Source organism: Mustelus asterias, chromosome 10 (genome assembly GCF_964213995.1).
Source record: "Mustelus asterias chromosome 10, sMusAst1.hap1.1, whole genome shotgun sequence".
NCBI lineage: Eukaryota > Metazoa > Chordata > Chondrichthyes > Carcharhiniformes > Triakidae > Mustelus > Mustelus asterias.
Window position 1 is genome coordinate 55,717,617 of NC_135810.1, and position 16,928 is coordinate 55,734,544.

Sequence of the window (16,928 nt, forward strand, 5' to 3'; positions counted from 1 at the left end):
GCTCAAGCCACTCTGCATTTAAACCCCTTTTTCTCCATTCAGATGCTACATCAAAGCCTCTCTTTGCTCAAGCTTTTGGTCAGCTGCTCTGTTATTTCCTGAAGTGTTGAATTTTACTTGACAACTCCGAGTGAAGTGCTTGTGAAAAACTCCAAATCAATAAAAATCAATATTGTTGTACCGTATAAAGACTGGATTCCAGCAACATCATCGCCTGAAAGTGCAAAGTTGTCTTTTGGCATAAATGTGTAGAAGGGAAGCATCACGGAGCCGGAAACATTAGTGTGACCAAGTCCAAGAGAGTGGCCAAATTCGTGAACTGCAACAATCAGCAAGTTGAAGTCTGGAAAAACAATGTTAAAATATTCTGTTCAAACCTGTTTAAACTGAAGCGTTTAAAGCATATTTATTCACAAGCATTATGTTTGAATTCTGTCAATCTTGTAAGTGGCTATTGAAATTGATTCTAAAGTTAAGGAAAAAAAACATGTCCAATGATCTTTCATCCAAATGTTTCAGGTTTATATTGTTTCAGAGAAATCCAGGTTCAAAAGGACCAGGAGATGATCACAAGAATAAAAACAAGCAGGCATTGTGTTACTCTACATCAGTAGAAGACACTGGCAATTCAATGAGGTAAATTCAATGATAAACAATGAGGTAAATTTTCAGATCTAAAACATCCGATACAGAGTTGATTCATCTTAAATTTCCAGTTATCCATTGTGGGGGTTCCCAATCCGAGAGCAGACACATTGGTCTGCAATGAAGGCAGGTGATCCATTGGAAGTTATGCCACACATAAGCAGCATACAGAATACATAGCCTCCATCAATCTCATCAAGTGATGTACCAATGCCATTTCTCACTGTCCCTCACTGGGAAAATTGCTGATCAAGGCATCTCACGATATCTTACCATCACTTTCAGATTTGCTGAGGAAGATAATCCTTTTGACTAACTATAGACTGTGGTCCATAGGTAGCATTCTGGCCATTGAATCAAGACTTAATTAATAGGATAACACTGGACCTGGCCAAACTGGACTGGGAGCTGCTACTTGTAGGAAGGTCCACATCAGAGCAGTGGGAGTCATTCAAAAAGCAAATCGAGAGAATACAAAGCCAACATGTTTCCGTAAAGGTAAAGGGTGGGACCAAAAGTCCAGAGAAGACTGGATGTCAATTGATGCAAATCTGCTCTCAAACAGGGCACAGAGACACACAGGTTTCCACTCCATCTGACGAAGGAGCAGCGCTCCGAAAGCTAATGGTATTTGCTACCAAATAAACATGTTGGACTTTAACCTGGTGTTGTTAAAACTGTTGCTGTGTTTGCCCCAGTCCAACGCCGGCATCTCCACATCATGTCAATTGATGTACAGCATTGGATAAGGAAAAACAAGGGAGGCTGATAGCAGATTCAGGAGCCTTCAACCAGTGGATGCCCAAGAGGAGTAGAGAAATTGCAGGGGGGGCGGGGGTGGGGGAGCGGCGGGGTCATACTTACAAAGGAAATTAGGAGCATGAAGAGGGGGCATGAAAAAACGCTGCTGGGCAAAATAAAGGAAAATCTCAAGGTGTTTTATAACTTTAAGGGCATTAGGGAGCAAAGTAGCACCTGCCATTTGGAGCCAAAAGTCGCAGGGAAGGTATTAAATGAGTATTGTGCATCTGCATTCAATATGGAGAAGGATGATGCAGGGAAAGGAACTGTGATATAATTGAACAGATTAGCATTGACAGAGAGGAGTTGTCAGCAGTTCTAGTGGGTTTAAAAGTGGATAAATCCCCAGGCCCAGATGAGATGCATCCGAGGCTGTTGTGTGAGGCCAGGGAAGAGACTGCAGAGGTTCTGACGCTAATTTTCAAATCCTCTCTGACCACACTTACCTGATGAAGGAGCAGCGCTCCGAAAGCTAGTGGCTTTTGCAACCAAATAAACCTGTTGGACTTTAACCTGGTGTTGTGAGACTTCTTACAGGAGATGTGCCAGAGGACGAGGTGGCAGCTAACGTGGTATCATTATTGATCCAAAAAAAGGGAAACTCCAGGTAATTACAGGCAAGTGAGTCTAACATCAGTGGAAGGGAAATGGTTGGAAAAATATCTGAGGGACAGAATTAATCTACACTTGAAGAGGCAAGGATTAATCAAGGATAGTCAGCATGGCTTTGTCAGCTGGAGATCATGTCTAACAAATTTCATTGAATTTGACTGGATGCGTAGATGAGGGCAGCGCAGTGGATGTAGTCTCCATGGACTTCAGTAAGGCTTTTTGACAAGGTTCCATATGGGAGATTGATCAAGAAGGTGAGAGCCCATGGGATCCAGGGCAATTTGGTAAATTGGATCCAAAATTGGCGAAGTGGCAGGAGGCAGAGGGTATTGGTTGAAGGTTGTTTTTGTGACTGGAAGCCTGTATAGAGTGATGTACTGCAAGGATCAGTGCTGGGTCACTTGCTGTTTTTAGTACATGAATGGTCTGGTCATGAATGTGGGAGGTATGATCAATAAACTTGCAAATGACATGAAAACTGGATTAACAAGGCAGGGGAATAAATAATGAAGGGTAGGAGACTTGAAAATACAGAGCACCAGGGCGTCGGGAAAAGGTTACAAAAGTGTGAGTCTCGTACCAACCGACTCAAGAACAGCTTCTTCCCTGCTGTTGTCAGACTTTTGAATAGACTTATCTTGCATTAACTTGATCTTTCTCTCCACCTTAGCTATGACTGTAACACTACATTTTGCACTCTCTCTTTTCTGTCTCTATGAACGGTATGTTTTGTCTGTATAGCGCGCAAGAAACAATACTTTTCACTGTATGTTAATACATGTGACAACAATAAATCAAATCAAACCTTGGGGTGATGTCCAAAGCTCCCTGAAGATAGCAGGACAGGTAAATAAGATAGTTCGGAAGGCATATAGGATACTTACCTTTATTAGCCGAGGCACAGAATATAAGAGCAGGGAGGTTGTGATGGAGCCACAGCTAGAGTACTGTGTGCAGTTCTGGTCGCCACACTATAGGAAGGATGTGATTGCACTGGAAAGGGTACAGAAGAGGTACACCAGGATGTTGCCTGGGCTGAAGCGTTTCAGCCATGAAGAGAGGCTGGTGAGGCTGAGATTGTTCTCCTTAGAGCAGAGAAGTCTGAGGGGGAACCCGATTGAGGTGTACAAAATTATGGAGGACAGAGGGCAGATGTGAATAAACTTTTTTCCTCAGCAGAGATGTCTCGTGTCCAGCATTAAGTACTTCAGTGAGAATTAATTTTTTTGTTTCTCTCTGGCAGCCTGAATACCACCCATTTGCCCGACTCGCACCAGCTACTTCTCCACCCCCACCCATACCTCAGGAAAAATGCTAACTTCACACCGTACCGTGGGCGGCACGGTAGCACAGTGGTTAGCACTGCTGCTTCACAGCTCCAGGGACCTGGGTTCGATTCCCGGCTTGGGTCACTGTCTGTGTGGAGTTTGCACATTCTCCTCGTGTCTGCTTGGGTTTCCTCCGGGTGCTCCGGTTTCCTCCCACAGTCCAAAGATGTGCAGGTTAGGTTGATTGGCCATGCTAAAATTGCCCTTAGTGTCCTGGGATGCGTAGGTTAGAGGGATTAGTGGATAAATATGTAGGGATATGGGGGTAGGGCCTGGGTAGGATTGTGGTCGGTGCAGACTCGATGGGCTGAATGGCCTCTTTCTGTGCTGTAGGGTTTCTAAGTTTCTTTCTCTCTGTCATTAATGCCCTGATTAGTTCGTTACTCTGGCAACCTGCACCATGCAAACAACATACAACAAACATCAGGCATGACAATGCACAGGCTCTTCAATTCCACTCTGCACTAACAGCAGCACTGGCTGTCTCCCACCAGCCAGCTCTCAGGCCATTTGGCTCATTGAGTTTTAATTCATGGTGAAGTATATTTACCTTCGCTTGTATTTGTCCACTGTTCATCCTCATCGAAATGAGCATCACCTCCAATTCCAGGCCCAGGACGAAAGGCATGGGCCAGAACGCGACCAGGTCCATCAAATGGAGATCCATCACCATGATCTAGCGAGTAGAATTGAACAAACAGCTCAGTGAAGATTCGTTTCCAGCTTTTATTTTTATTCATCCGTGGGACATAGGCATCGCTGGCTGGCCGGCATTTATTGCACATCCCTAATTGCCCTTGTTCAGAGACAGTTGAGAGTCAACAACATTGCTGTGGATCTGGAGTCACATGTAGGCCAGGCCAGGTAAGGACAGCAGATTTCCTTCCCCAATGAACATTATTGAACCAGATGTGTATTCCCGACAATCGAAAATGGTTTCATCGTCATCAGTAGATTCTTAAATCCAGATATGTTTTTGTGAATTCAAATTCAAATTCCACCATCTGCCATGGTGGGATTCGAACCTTGGTCCCCAGAACATCAGCTGAGTTTCTGGATTGATTGTCTAGCGATAATACCACTAGGCCATGGCCTCCCCTGGATGAGGATGAAAGGATTACATGCAATCGTTTGAACAATAAAATGAAGCAATTGATTGCTGGCAATAACTGTTCACTGATCTGCTGATGCCTCCTATTACTCCACAATTAACTAAATACTTGAATTTAAATTCGTCAAGCTGGGATTTGAACTCACGGGTTAGATTTTACACAGGGGACGGTGAGGTCTCTGCCACCCTGCTGGAAAAGTCAGAAGTAATCCTGCCTCAGATTGGTGAACGAATCCTCCAGCCATTTAACGGCTGTTCAGCTGTTGGTTGGATTGAGGTGGAACTTCGTCTCTGTTCCAAGTTGAAGTCCGACCTCCAGGACTTGCTGGTTAATCAAAAGGCCAACAGCACTCTGGTCCCTGGACAATGAGGTAACCACTGCTGGGACTGCACAATCCCTGAGAAGGCCTTCAGTGACCGAGCCCGCACTGTCAGCTGAGTCCATGAGTGTCACCAGGCCCATGTCAGTGGCCCCAGCAGAATGACTGAGGGAGCTAGGGGGGAACATAAGAACATAAGAAGTAGGAGCAGGGGTAGGCCATCTGGCTCCTCAACCCTGCTCCGCCATTCAATAAGATCATGGCTGATCTTTTTGTGAACTCAGCTCCACTTACCCGCCCGCTCATCAGAACCCTTAATTCCTTTGCTGTTCAAAAATTTAACTATCCTTGCCTTAAAAACATTCAATGAGGTAGCTTCAACTGCTTCACTGGGCAGGGAATTCCACAGGTTCACAAACCTTTGAAAGAAGTTCCTCCTCAACTCAGTCCTAAATCTGCTCCCCCTTATTTTGAGGTCATGCCCCCCAGTTCTAGTTTCACCTGCCAGTGGAAACAACTTCCCTACTTCTATTTTATCTATTGCCTTCATAATCTTATATGTTTCGATAAGATCTCCCCTCATTCTTCCGAATTCCAATGAGTATACTCAGTCTCTCCTCATAAGCCAACCCTCTCTACTCTGGAATCAACCTAGTGAATCTTCTTTGTACCCCCTCCAGTGCCAGTATATCCTTTCTCAAGTAAGGAGACCAAAACTGTACACAGCACTCCAGGTGTGGCCTCACCCGCAACCTATAGCTGCAACATAACCTCGCTGTTTTTAAACTCCATCCCTCTAGCAGTGAAGGACAAAATTCCAGTTGCCTTCTTAATTACCTGCTGCACCTGCAAACCAAATATTGTGATTCATGCTCAAGGACACCCAGTTCTCTGCACAGCAGCATGCTGCAATTTTTTTACCATTTCAATAATAGTCCATTTTGCTGTTATTCCTACTAAAATGGATGACTTCACATTTACCAACATTGTACTCCATCTGCCAGACCCTTGCCCACTCACTTCAACTATTTATATCCCTTTGCAGACTTTCAGCGTCCTCTGTACACTTGGCTCTGCCACTCATCTTAGTGTCATCTGCGAATTTTGACATACTACACTTGGTCCCCAATTCCAAATCATCTGTGTAAAACGTAAACAATTGCAGTCCCAACACTGATCCCTGAGGCACACCACTAGTCACTGATCACCAACCAGAAAAACACCCATTTACTTTCTTTACTACCCATTACATTCTTTGCTTTCTGTTCGGTAACCAATTCTCTATCCATGCTAATACATTACCCGTAAGACCATGCACCTTTATCTTATGGAGCAGTCTTTGGTGGGGCACCTTGTCAAATGCCTTCTGGAAATCCAGATACACCACATCCACAGATTCCCCATTGTCCACTGCGGGCGTAATATTCTCAAAGAATTCCACCACATTGGTCAAACAAGACCTACCCTTCATGAACCCATGGCGCATCTCCCAATGGGACAATTTATATCCAGATGTCTCGTTGTTTCTTCCTTGATGATAGATTCAAGCATTTTCCCTGCTACAGAAGTTAAGACAACTGGCCTATAGTTACCTGCCTTTTGTCTACCTCTTTTTTTAAACAGTGGCATTGCATTTGCTGTTTTCCAATCTGCTGGAACCACCCCAGAGTCCAGCGAATTTTGGTAAATTACCACAAGCACATTTGCTGTTTCCCCAGCCATTTCTTTTATTACCGTGGGTTGCACTCCTTCAGGACCAGGAGACTTGTCTACCTTGAGCTTCATTAGCTTGCCCAACGCTACCTCTTTCATGATAATGATAATTTCTAGGTCCTCACCTGCCATAGCCTTCTTGTCATCAATTTTTGGCATTTTATTTGTGTCTTCCACTGTGAAAACCCACACAAAATACCTGTTCAATGCCTCAGCCATTTCCTCATTTTCAGTTGTTACATCCCCCCTTCTCATCCTCTAAAGGACTAATGTTTACTTTCGCCATTCTTTTTCATTTTATATATTTGTAGAAACCTTTGGCTATCTGTTTTTATATTCTGAACCAGTTTATTCTCAAAATTCATCTTACTTTTCTTCATAGCTTTTTTCATGGTTTTCTGTTGACCTTGAAAGATTTCCCAATCCTCTAATTTCCCACTAATCTTTTCCACTTTGTATGCATTTTCTTTCAACTTGATACCCTCCTTTATTTCCTTGGATATCCATGGTTGATTATCTCTTTTCCTCCAGTCCTTCCTTATCACCGGTGTGGCCAAACAGGCCACCTAAAATGGTGATTTATAAAGCACTCTGGGACAATTGGGCAAGAATAAAGCAGCAGACTGCAGCCTAAAAGACAGAGATAAACAGGCTGCAGTTCAGACGGCTGAATACACAGGATATGGGCCATCTCCAGGACAAAGGGGACTTTCTGGTTAAACTGGGTTGATTACCAGACAAAGGGGGGCCTTAACCCTTATTTGGGAGGGAGGTATGTGTCCTACGTGCCCCCAGCACCTACAGAGATGACCATTGAGAACACACCTAGAGATTGGTGTGGCAGCACCCGATTGGACTTTATCGATCAGGGTGATCAAGCCCTGATCGATTGATTGGAAATGGCCAAAAGGGGCGCAAAAACCAACGGGGTAGAAAGGGTGCTGCACAACCAAGAATCTCTCTCTCTCTCTCTGAACCCACAAACGAGCTACAACAATGGTGACCATCGCCAGCAATGACCAGCACGAGGAGAGCCACCACACCTGTGAAGGAAGGAAGACCAGAGTCAGAGTGCCAGACCAGACCAAAGGACCAGACTATGCAGAGGACTACAGAGATCAGAGCACAGATAAAGGCCAATATCTACTTGGGTACTTACCAGTCACGCAAAGTTAAGTCAAGGTCTAGTATTGGACTTGAACTTCAGTATTTCTGTAAGATAACTTATTGTTGGTTGGGTGGGTGATTATTGATTGTGTGTTTGAATTAATATTGTTGTACTAACAAGAAGTCTACTCGCAATTCTTTGTCCACCGTATAAGGGTTAAAACAGACTGTGTGGCAGGCACAACAAATTGGCGACTCTGGTGGGACATCGACAAGAAGTAACTTTGTTGCTCTGATATCGAATCCCACAGAATCTATATTGAACCATTATTTAAAACTCAGAGCCAACAGGTGTAAACTCCTTATTGGACAAATTGCTGCTTTTGGGAAATTGTCATTGTGCATCCATTGTTACTAACAAGGAGGATAGGGTAAACTCTGTAGGTTTACATTAGAATCCAGAGGGATAAGGACCAGAACATAGCCCAAAGCCGTACCTGCAATCCGATCAACTCCCTACCCCTTGCCATAGATCATAGATACTCTACAGTGCAGAAAGAGGCCGTTTGGCCCATCAAGTCTGCACCAACCACAATCACACCCAGGCTCTACCCCCATGTCCCTACATATTTACCCGCTAATCCCTCTAACCTTGTAGGTTTTAGGGCAAATCCTCCATGATTAAAGAACCCAGGGATAAGGAAAATGGCCGACTGGCTGTCGGGAACCTTTACAGCCACATGAATATGCAAGAGGCTGGGAATAACGAGAAGGTCGAGACAGGGATAATCTAATCAACAGGAAACAAAGGAGAAACCATGGCCAGCAGACAAGGAGTAAATAGCCCAGCAGCAAGACAATGAGAACAGAGATCATTCCATCCACAGACAACATCAATGACTCAGCTCGCTGATGGGATTCCAATCAGGATGACTATCAATCGAAACTATCAATGATCAGAAACTGTTTTGTGTGAGAGAATCACGGGTTCAGGTTTTAAAAAGGGACAAGCAAGCTCTGGCCTCTCTCCTCTCTCCACTCTCTTCTCCTGTTCCTGGCTGCCTCTCGTTCGTCTCCAGCACGCAGCCCGAAGTCCACTGATGAGACTTTGGGGAAAGCAGGGGGGCTTTTGCATGCACCTTTCATAGTTTAAGACACTGGTAAACTTGTGTAAAGTAAGCATTCCCGTTGTGCCCGTTTTAGTATTCCTTCCATAGCTATAGTCTTATAGAGCATAAGGCATTGTGTGTGGTTTTCCTGGTGTTTGGTGATCTTGACCTTGATGTTTTAACAAATATAGATATATCTTTGACTTCCATTGGAGTCCGTTTTGATCTTTTCAATTTCTCACCAACGATCTCTGACCAAGTCACAATATTAAATATCCCTTACCATAATTCCGGAGTCTAGAACTGAGGGTACCCTGGGCGCTTCGAAACCGCCCACTCAGGAAAGGCTGCCAGGTAGTGGATCGGCAGCAGTTTGCTTTTCTCTCTCTTGGGAGCGCTACTCTAGTGAAGTAGGCGCAAGGTGGCCGTTGTTCCATCGGCGAGAGAGAGAATCACTCGGGCATTGGTGGGGTTTGGGTAACGGAGAACCAAACCTGAGATTAGCCCACGAGTGGAGTTAAAAAGGGGATCCCGCTACAACCTACACATCTCAGGACACTAAGGGGCAATTTTAGCATGGCCAATCAACCTAACCCGCACATTTTTGGAGTGTGGGAGGAAACCAGAGCACCCGGAGGAAACCCACGCAGACACGGGGAGAATGTGCAAACTCCACACAGACAGTGACCCAAGCCTGGAATCGATCCCAGGTCCTTGGAGCTATGAAGCAGCAGTGCTAACCACTGTGCTACCGTGCTGCCCATGTAGTTCTATATTCAACGACATTCTATGTGGTTGAATATAGAATGGCAGGAAACAGCACAGAGGCAAGAAGTGTCCCATGCGGGAAAAAAAATCAGAGAATACATTAAGAAGAAAAGGTAGCCCCGAAAGGCAGAATCCTGTGCCAATACTGAGATGGGACCGGGATCCCTAGGACAGAAGTATTGGGACGATCTGAGGAAAGTTCAGGGAAAACAGGCAGGCAAATGTGAGAAAGCGACTGCCATTGTGAGCTGCTTCGGACAGCTGCTAGGAACAGAAAAGGAATTAAACACAGTTCGTAAGGAACTGGAGGAATCGAAGCAGGCACAGGAGGGAAAGGAGGAGGAGATTAAGAAACTCAAGGAACAGCAGCAGGAGAGGATAGAGCAGATAAGAGCTGAAAAGGACAGAGAGGCAGATGAATTAAAGAGAACAGACCAGGCAAATTTATTACATCTGGGCAATTTTCAAACCCAGTATGAGAGAGCGTTCCAATACGCCGAGCGCGCTGTCTTGGCGAAAGGTGAAGCCGAGCAGGCAGTAGCACGACTGGAAGCTAAGTGTACCGATCTGCAGGTGCAAATAAAAGCGCGACATCAAACCAGTAAAGAACAGCGACAGGCAACCGCTGACCACTCCAAATGCCAGCGAGAAATTTCACGGCTGGAATTCCTATTATCGGTTCAAAACGGATTTATGTGAACTTTCGGGACAGGAGAGGAAGAGGAGATAGAGGATGCAGATTGGGGAGAGTTAAAGGAGAATGCCAAACTTTATGTTACGCGAACCCGAGGATTGGGGTCCACCACCATCCGTCCCAGGGGGAGACATACTCACCGTGCCCCCAGATTCACCTCCAGTCCCGATGCACCAGTGACAACTGTACGTTGGGTAGGAGAGGCTTCGGGCCCAGCTGTTACATACACAACCCCGTTTACGGTGGCACAATTGGTTGAGATCGCAAATAAAATCACAACCTTTGAGCCATCGGCTGACCCACACAGTTTCTTTGAGGATGTTCGGCAGCAGAAGATAATGCATGGGCGAGATGAAAGGAAAGAAGTGAAGCTGATAGTCATGTGCTTAAACAAGTCTGCACGGTCTGTCCTGCCAGCCCCTCAAAATGTCGGGGAAGGAAATTTAAACAAAATTAAGGAAGCGATATTGACCACAGTAAGGCTTAATAAAGGGGATCCTGTAGATGGGTTAAATAAATGTAGACAGAGGAAAGGAGAACATCCGACTACCTTTGCCAGTCGTTTATGGATCCACTTCACGGGAGTGTCTGGGGAATTAGATCGGGCTCGATTAAATGAAGCCGATTCATCCAAATGGGCTCGGACATTAGTGTCGTACACCACAGAGAAAGGCAAGAAAGCCTGCGCTAATTTTGACCCCGCAGAGACCACACACAATGAAGCATGGGGTCTCCGACGGTTAGCTCGAGTCTGGGAACAGGAAGTTCAGGGACCCCCAATGTCACAGTCAGATAGGGAGGCGAGAACGCTTCCGATGAGGGCAGCCTAGGTCCAGTACGGAGAAACGAGGGTAAAGGGGATTCCCAACACCAGAGAGGTACAGCTCCACCTTACACAGCAGCCCCGGGGAGAGATAGAGGGACATGTTTTAATTGCAGGCAGCCAGGACACTTCACCTGAGAGTGTAGGAGACCCCACCACCCTATACATGGTCCCCGAGACAAGCGGGACCACCGGCTCCACCAGTTAGGCCAGCTCCTAGGTACGAGAGAAAGCACCGCCCACTACCAATAGAAGGTCCCGATCACCCCATGCGTATTGTAAGCGCCAGCCCACCTCTATATCCAACTGTCCCTGCCTATGGAACCCTAGATTGACGGTGTCCGGCCTCCCCAACCTGGGTCTGCAGCACCAGGTGGGATAGCGTAGAAAGACCCCTAATTAACGGCGAGGTAAAAGGCCACCTTGTAGAAGTCCTTTGGGATACCGGAGGCTCCCAAACTACCCTGAACATATCAAAATTAAAGACAGACATCCCTTGGCCAACTACGGGCACAATCACACTCAGTGGATTCACAGGACACATGCAGGAGGGACACATTACAGCCCCTGTACAGGTCCGCCCAGGTAGCAGGGCGTGTGACCATCCGGTGGTGTTAGTTGACCTTCCCCCAAACACTGAACACATTCTTGGGTCCGATTCCATAAATAAATGTAATCTTTCATTGATCCAGCTAATCGATGCATTTGGCAGATGGCTACGATTAGCAGAGCACCATCAATCATTCCAGTCGGGACATATGCTAATAGGGTTAGCACAATAGGGGAATTCTGGTTTGATCCATGAACGATTAGTAGTGATCCGGCCATCAGGGAGGTGCTTCAAAGAAACAATGGGGTGTTTGCGCAGCATCAGCATGATTGTGGTCAGATACCTGGGGAGGTGTTAATTGAAGGGCCGGACCCGAAACCACAGAGACAATACGGTTTCCCCAGACAGGCAGAGGGGGAGGTGGCCAGAGTAACTGATAGTCTATTACAGCAGGGGGTGTTGAGACGAGTGGCAGCCACAAATAATGCGCCGATACGGCCTGTGAAAAAGGCAGATGGATCATGGAGGTTAACGATCAATTATCGGGAATTAAATAAGGTTACCCCACTCACGGCCCCCACAGTAGCCACAAGCCCCGTCACCATGATGAGACAGGGAGCCCAGGCAAAGTTTTTCACGGTACTGGATATTAGTAATGGCTTCTGGTCCGTCCCTTTAAATCGGTCCTGCCAGTACAAGTTCACCTTTACCTCCCAAGGACAGCAATACACTTGGACTTGCCGACCACAGGGTTTCCATAATTCCCCGTCCATCTTCCACGGGCGACTAGCGACTGGATTAGAAATGTTTTCCCGACCTGAGTGCTTGGTCCAATATGTAGACGATTTATTGTTACAGACTAACACCAAAGAGGAGCTTGTAATATTGCTGGATGAATTACTCGCACTGCTCCACTCATTAGGCTGCAAAGTCAACCTGAAAAAGACCCAAATTTTGCAACCCCAAGATCATATACCTGGGTACAGTGATTACTCATGGGAAGAGGGAGATCGAACAAGAAAGGATAGACTCCATAGTGCACCTCCCACTGCCCCGAGATGTGAGTGCCCTCCGATCTTTCCTGGGCCTAGTAGGGTACTGTCGGAACTATATAGACTGCTTCGACACCAAGGCAGCCCCACTTTCCAAATTGCTAAAGAGAAACATGACCTGGGAGTGGACTGCGCAGCACACAGCTGCAGTAACCGATTTAAAGCGCGCCCTCGCCACAGCACCAGCCTTACTAGTCCCTGACCCAGATCTACCCCACGCCTTAGAGGTTGCAGCCGCCGCCCACACACTTTCGGCAGTATTATTACAGCAAAGACATGGCAGACCAGGCCCAGTAGCCTGCGCCTCACGAGTATTAGACCCAGTCGAACAGGGCTTCTCCGGGTGTGAACGACACCTGCTCGCGGTGTTTTGGGCTGTGCAGCATTTCGCCGATATCACCGGACTGAACCCAATAACCATTCTCACCGAACACACCCCAACTCAGCTTCTGCTGGACGGCCGCCTTAAAGACAGCTCAGTAAGCCAGGTCCGCACTGCCCATTGGACACGACTACTGCAGGGTAGGGACATCACTGTAAAACGATCCAAAATGCCCACGTTACTGGCAGATAATTTAAATCGTGGGGGAGACCCGCATGAGTGTCAGGTTATAGCCACAAAGGACGCCACAGGTCCGTTTATCCTAAAACAACAGGAGATATGTTCAGGGACAAAACAGACAGCCACCCAACGGACAGACTCAGCCATGAGAATTTATGTAGACGGTTCATCCACCACAGAGAATGGGACCAGAATCACACAATGTGGCATTTATGTGGAAAATCAACAGGGACAGCCACGAATAGTACTCACTCTCAAACCAGACATAGGGACGCCTTAACAACTTATTTGGGAAGGAGGTATGTGTCCTCCGTGCCTCCAGCACCTACAGACATGACCAAGCCCTGATCGATTGATTGGCAATGGCCAAACAGGTGCGAAAACCAACGGGGTAGAAAGGGTGCTGCACAACCAAGAATCTCTGTCTCTCTCTCTGACCCCACGAACGAGCTACAACAACAGTGACCATCGCCAGCACGAGGAGAGCCACCGTACCCGAGAAGGAAGGAAGACCAGAGCCAGAGTGCCAGACCAGACCAAAGGACCAGACTGCGCAGAAGACTACAGAGACCAGTGCACAGATAAAGGCCAATATCTGCCTGGGTACTTGCCAGTCACGCAAAGTTAAGTCAAGGTCTAGTATTGAACTTGAACTTTCGTATTTCTGTCAGATAATTTATTGTTGGTTGGGTGGGTGATTATTGATTGTGTGTCTCAGTAAATATTGTTGTACTAACAAGAAGTCAACTCGCAATTCTTTGTCCACCGTATTAATGTTAAAACAGACTGTGAGGCAGGCACAACACTGGTATATATTTTTGCTGAGCACTGTGAAAAATCGCATTGAAAGTCCTCCACTGTTTTTCAATTGCCCCACCATAAAGTTTTTGCTCCCAGTCTACCTCAGCCAATGCCTCCCTCACCCCTTTGTAGTCTCCTTTGTTTAAGCACAAATTTTACCTTTTCACGCTCCATCTGTATTTTAAATTCAACCATATTGTGATTGCTGCTTCCGAGAGGAATCCTAACTATAAGATCATGAATTATTCCTGTCTCATTTCACAGGACCAGATCTAGGATAGCTTGCTCCCTCATAGGTTCCATTACATACTGTTCAAGGAAGCTATCTTGGATACATTCCATGAACTCCTCCTCAAGGCTGCCATGACCGACCTGGTTTGACCAATTGAAATGTAAATTAAAATCCCCCATGATAATTGCTGTACCAGTTTTACATGCATCAGTTTTTTCTATGTTTTTTCTTGCTCCACCGTGATGTTATTATTTGGTCGCCAAGAGACAGCGCCGAGCAATGACTTTTTCTCCTTACTATTTCTAATTTCCCCCCAAATAGATTCAACCTTTTTTTCCATAGAACCTATATCATCTCTCACTACTGCCTGATGTTATCCTAAAATATCAGAGCTACACCATCTCCCTTACCTTCCTGTCTGTCCTTCTGAACAGTCTGATACCCCTGGATATTTAACTCCCAGTCGAGACCATCCTGCAACTCTGTCTCTATAATGGCCACCAAATCATTCTCATATGCGATGATTTGTGTCGTCAACTCATTTGCCTTGTTTCAAATGCTATGAGCATTCAGATAAAGTGCCCATGTGCTAGTTTTTGTACATTCTTTTTGAATTCTACCACCTCTAATAATAACATCTCCTGAGTTCTTCCTTTTAACTTTTTTCCTGATTTTTGATTTAGTTGTAACCTTCTCCCCACATGCTAATCTGCTGCTTTGCTTTCTATGAAAGAAGCTGGTTACAGGTCAAGGAGGCGCAATGTGGAGGTAACACAACATTTGCAGGAGCGATATATTATTGTTTGAACATACCTCTGAAAACAAATCTAATTTCAATGTCTGCAGGAGATGGTATCTGAGTAAATGTCAATGGAGTGACATCGGCCCAATATTGGAAAGCCTCTTTTATCGTGGTATCCACAACATCCCGCGGTAAGTCAGGTGTATACTCCTGTATTCTGTGTGGAGACAAAGTCACTTGCATCACTGTCTTTATAACCTGTCGGAATAATTATGCTGATTGTGTGCAGGTGTTTCTGAGATCAATGTTTGCCCTTCAGAAAACAGCTCATGCCACCTGCTCCAGTCACTTCCACAGTGACAAACATTGGCATCCAAACAGCGGAGTTCAGATGGCCAGTTTCCGGGGAGAGATTATGTGAATCACTGAGTAGGAATGAAAGGAATTCTGAGAGGAGAACCAGTTCCTGCTCTTCTTCAACCGCTGAACCCATGGATTTAGACCGCAAAGGATCTGCCTGCAAATTGAATTCAGCAGAACTTTATCAATTCATGTGAGAGTGTCCCAGCAGCATGAAATGTTTGGGGAACCTCTGTATGAAATGATCCTGCATTTGTGCAGTGCTGTGTAACTGTCTGATTGAGCTGCCCAACACCACGCAGACCAGGGCCTTCTACAGCAGGCCCTTGTGGGCAAGGTCCTAAACTCAGACAAAGTCTCCTTGAGGGGTCTGGTAACCCAGTGGTTCTGCTGCTACTTACAACCTGGAGATTGCGGTCTTCATAAATCCTCAGTCACGCATTGTGACTTTGAAATCAACAAATCTGATTATTTGTGGATTAGCATCAGAAAATGATAATGGAAGTTGCTGGGTTGCTGTAAAATTCCCACTGTTTCCCTGATAGTCTCGTCCCGGACTCACCACAGCTGATGTGAGTGTAATCTCACACTATGGGCACGATTTTACCAACAATTTGCGCCCGTTTTCGGGCACGAAATTGTGGTAAAGTCGGGTGTGAGGCCTTTATCGTGATCTGCGCCCGCGCAGATCGCCACTTTACTGAGACCCGGGAATGGTGGGGATCCGTTCCGCGCCCAAAGCGGGCTCAACGACGATTTAAATGCATTAATTAATGAACTGCCCGCCCAATTCTATCAGCATTTCCCCCTTTTCCACCGCGTTTGCCAATCCGGAACCGCGCTTTTAGGGATCTGCTGAATAAAAGCCTGAGTCGGGCGCTCCAGCCTCTGAAGAGCACGTTCAGAGCTTCCAACGGCTCTCTGACTCAGATCAGTGGTGGGGGGGAGGAGGGAGGCGGGTCAGGTCATTCTCTGGTTGGAGGGGGGTGGAGGGAAATGAGGTCAGATCGTTGTCTGGTTGTGGGAGGGGGGAGGAGGAGGCGGGTCAGATGTATCTCTGGCGAGGGGGGAGGGCCGATTGTTGTCTGGTGGTGGTGGGTCAGATGTTCCTCTGGAGGGGAGGGGGAGGGAGGCCAGACCATTCTCTTGATGGGGGGGGAGAGTGAGGCAAGTTCGTTGTCGGGGGCGGGGGAAGTGAGACCAGATCGTCGTTTAGAGGGGGGAGGGGGGGGGGGGTGGGGGGCGGGGGCGGGGGGGCGGGGAGGGAGTGAGGCCAGATCGTTGTCTTTTGGCGGGGGGGGGAGGAGGGAGGCGGGTAAGATGTATCTCGGGGAACGGGGGGAGCAGGTGGATCTCTGGTGGGGGGGGGGGCAGATGGATCTCTGGTGGGGGCGCAGATGGATCTCTGGTGGGGGGGGGCCAATGGATCTCTGGTGGGGGGGCAGATGCATCTCTGGTGGGAGGGGCAAATGGATCTCTGGTGTGGGGCAGGGGGGTCCGCTGCCATTCTGCGGGCGATCGGTGGGGGGGTGGGGGGCAGGGGTGGCGATTGGTCTGGGTAGTGGGGTGTGAATAAGGGACACACACACATCACTGTC

General features: G+C 46.8%; 1 protein-coding gene across 2 annotated transcripts in view; it reads right to left on the minus strand.

The window, feature by feature from the left end:
• The window catches only part of LOC144499600 (matrix metalloproteinase-18-like), a 65,632-nt gene that overhangs the window by 2,606 nt on the left and 46,098 nt on the right, over positions 1-16,928 (minus strand). For both annotated transcript variants that reach the window (XM_078221739.1, XM_078221738.1), the window contains exons 3-5: positions 15,042-15,187; positions 3,937-4,062; positions 182-343 (exon numbers count right to left, since the gene is read on the minus strand). In XM_078221739.1, the coding sequence (XP_078077865.1) occupies positions 182-343; positions 3,937-4,062; positions 15,042-15,187 (434 nt within the window). The remainder of the gene's footprint in view (positions 1-181; positions 344-3,936; positions 4,063-15,041; positions 15,188-16,928) is intronic.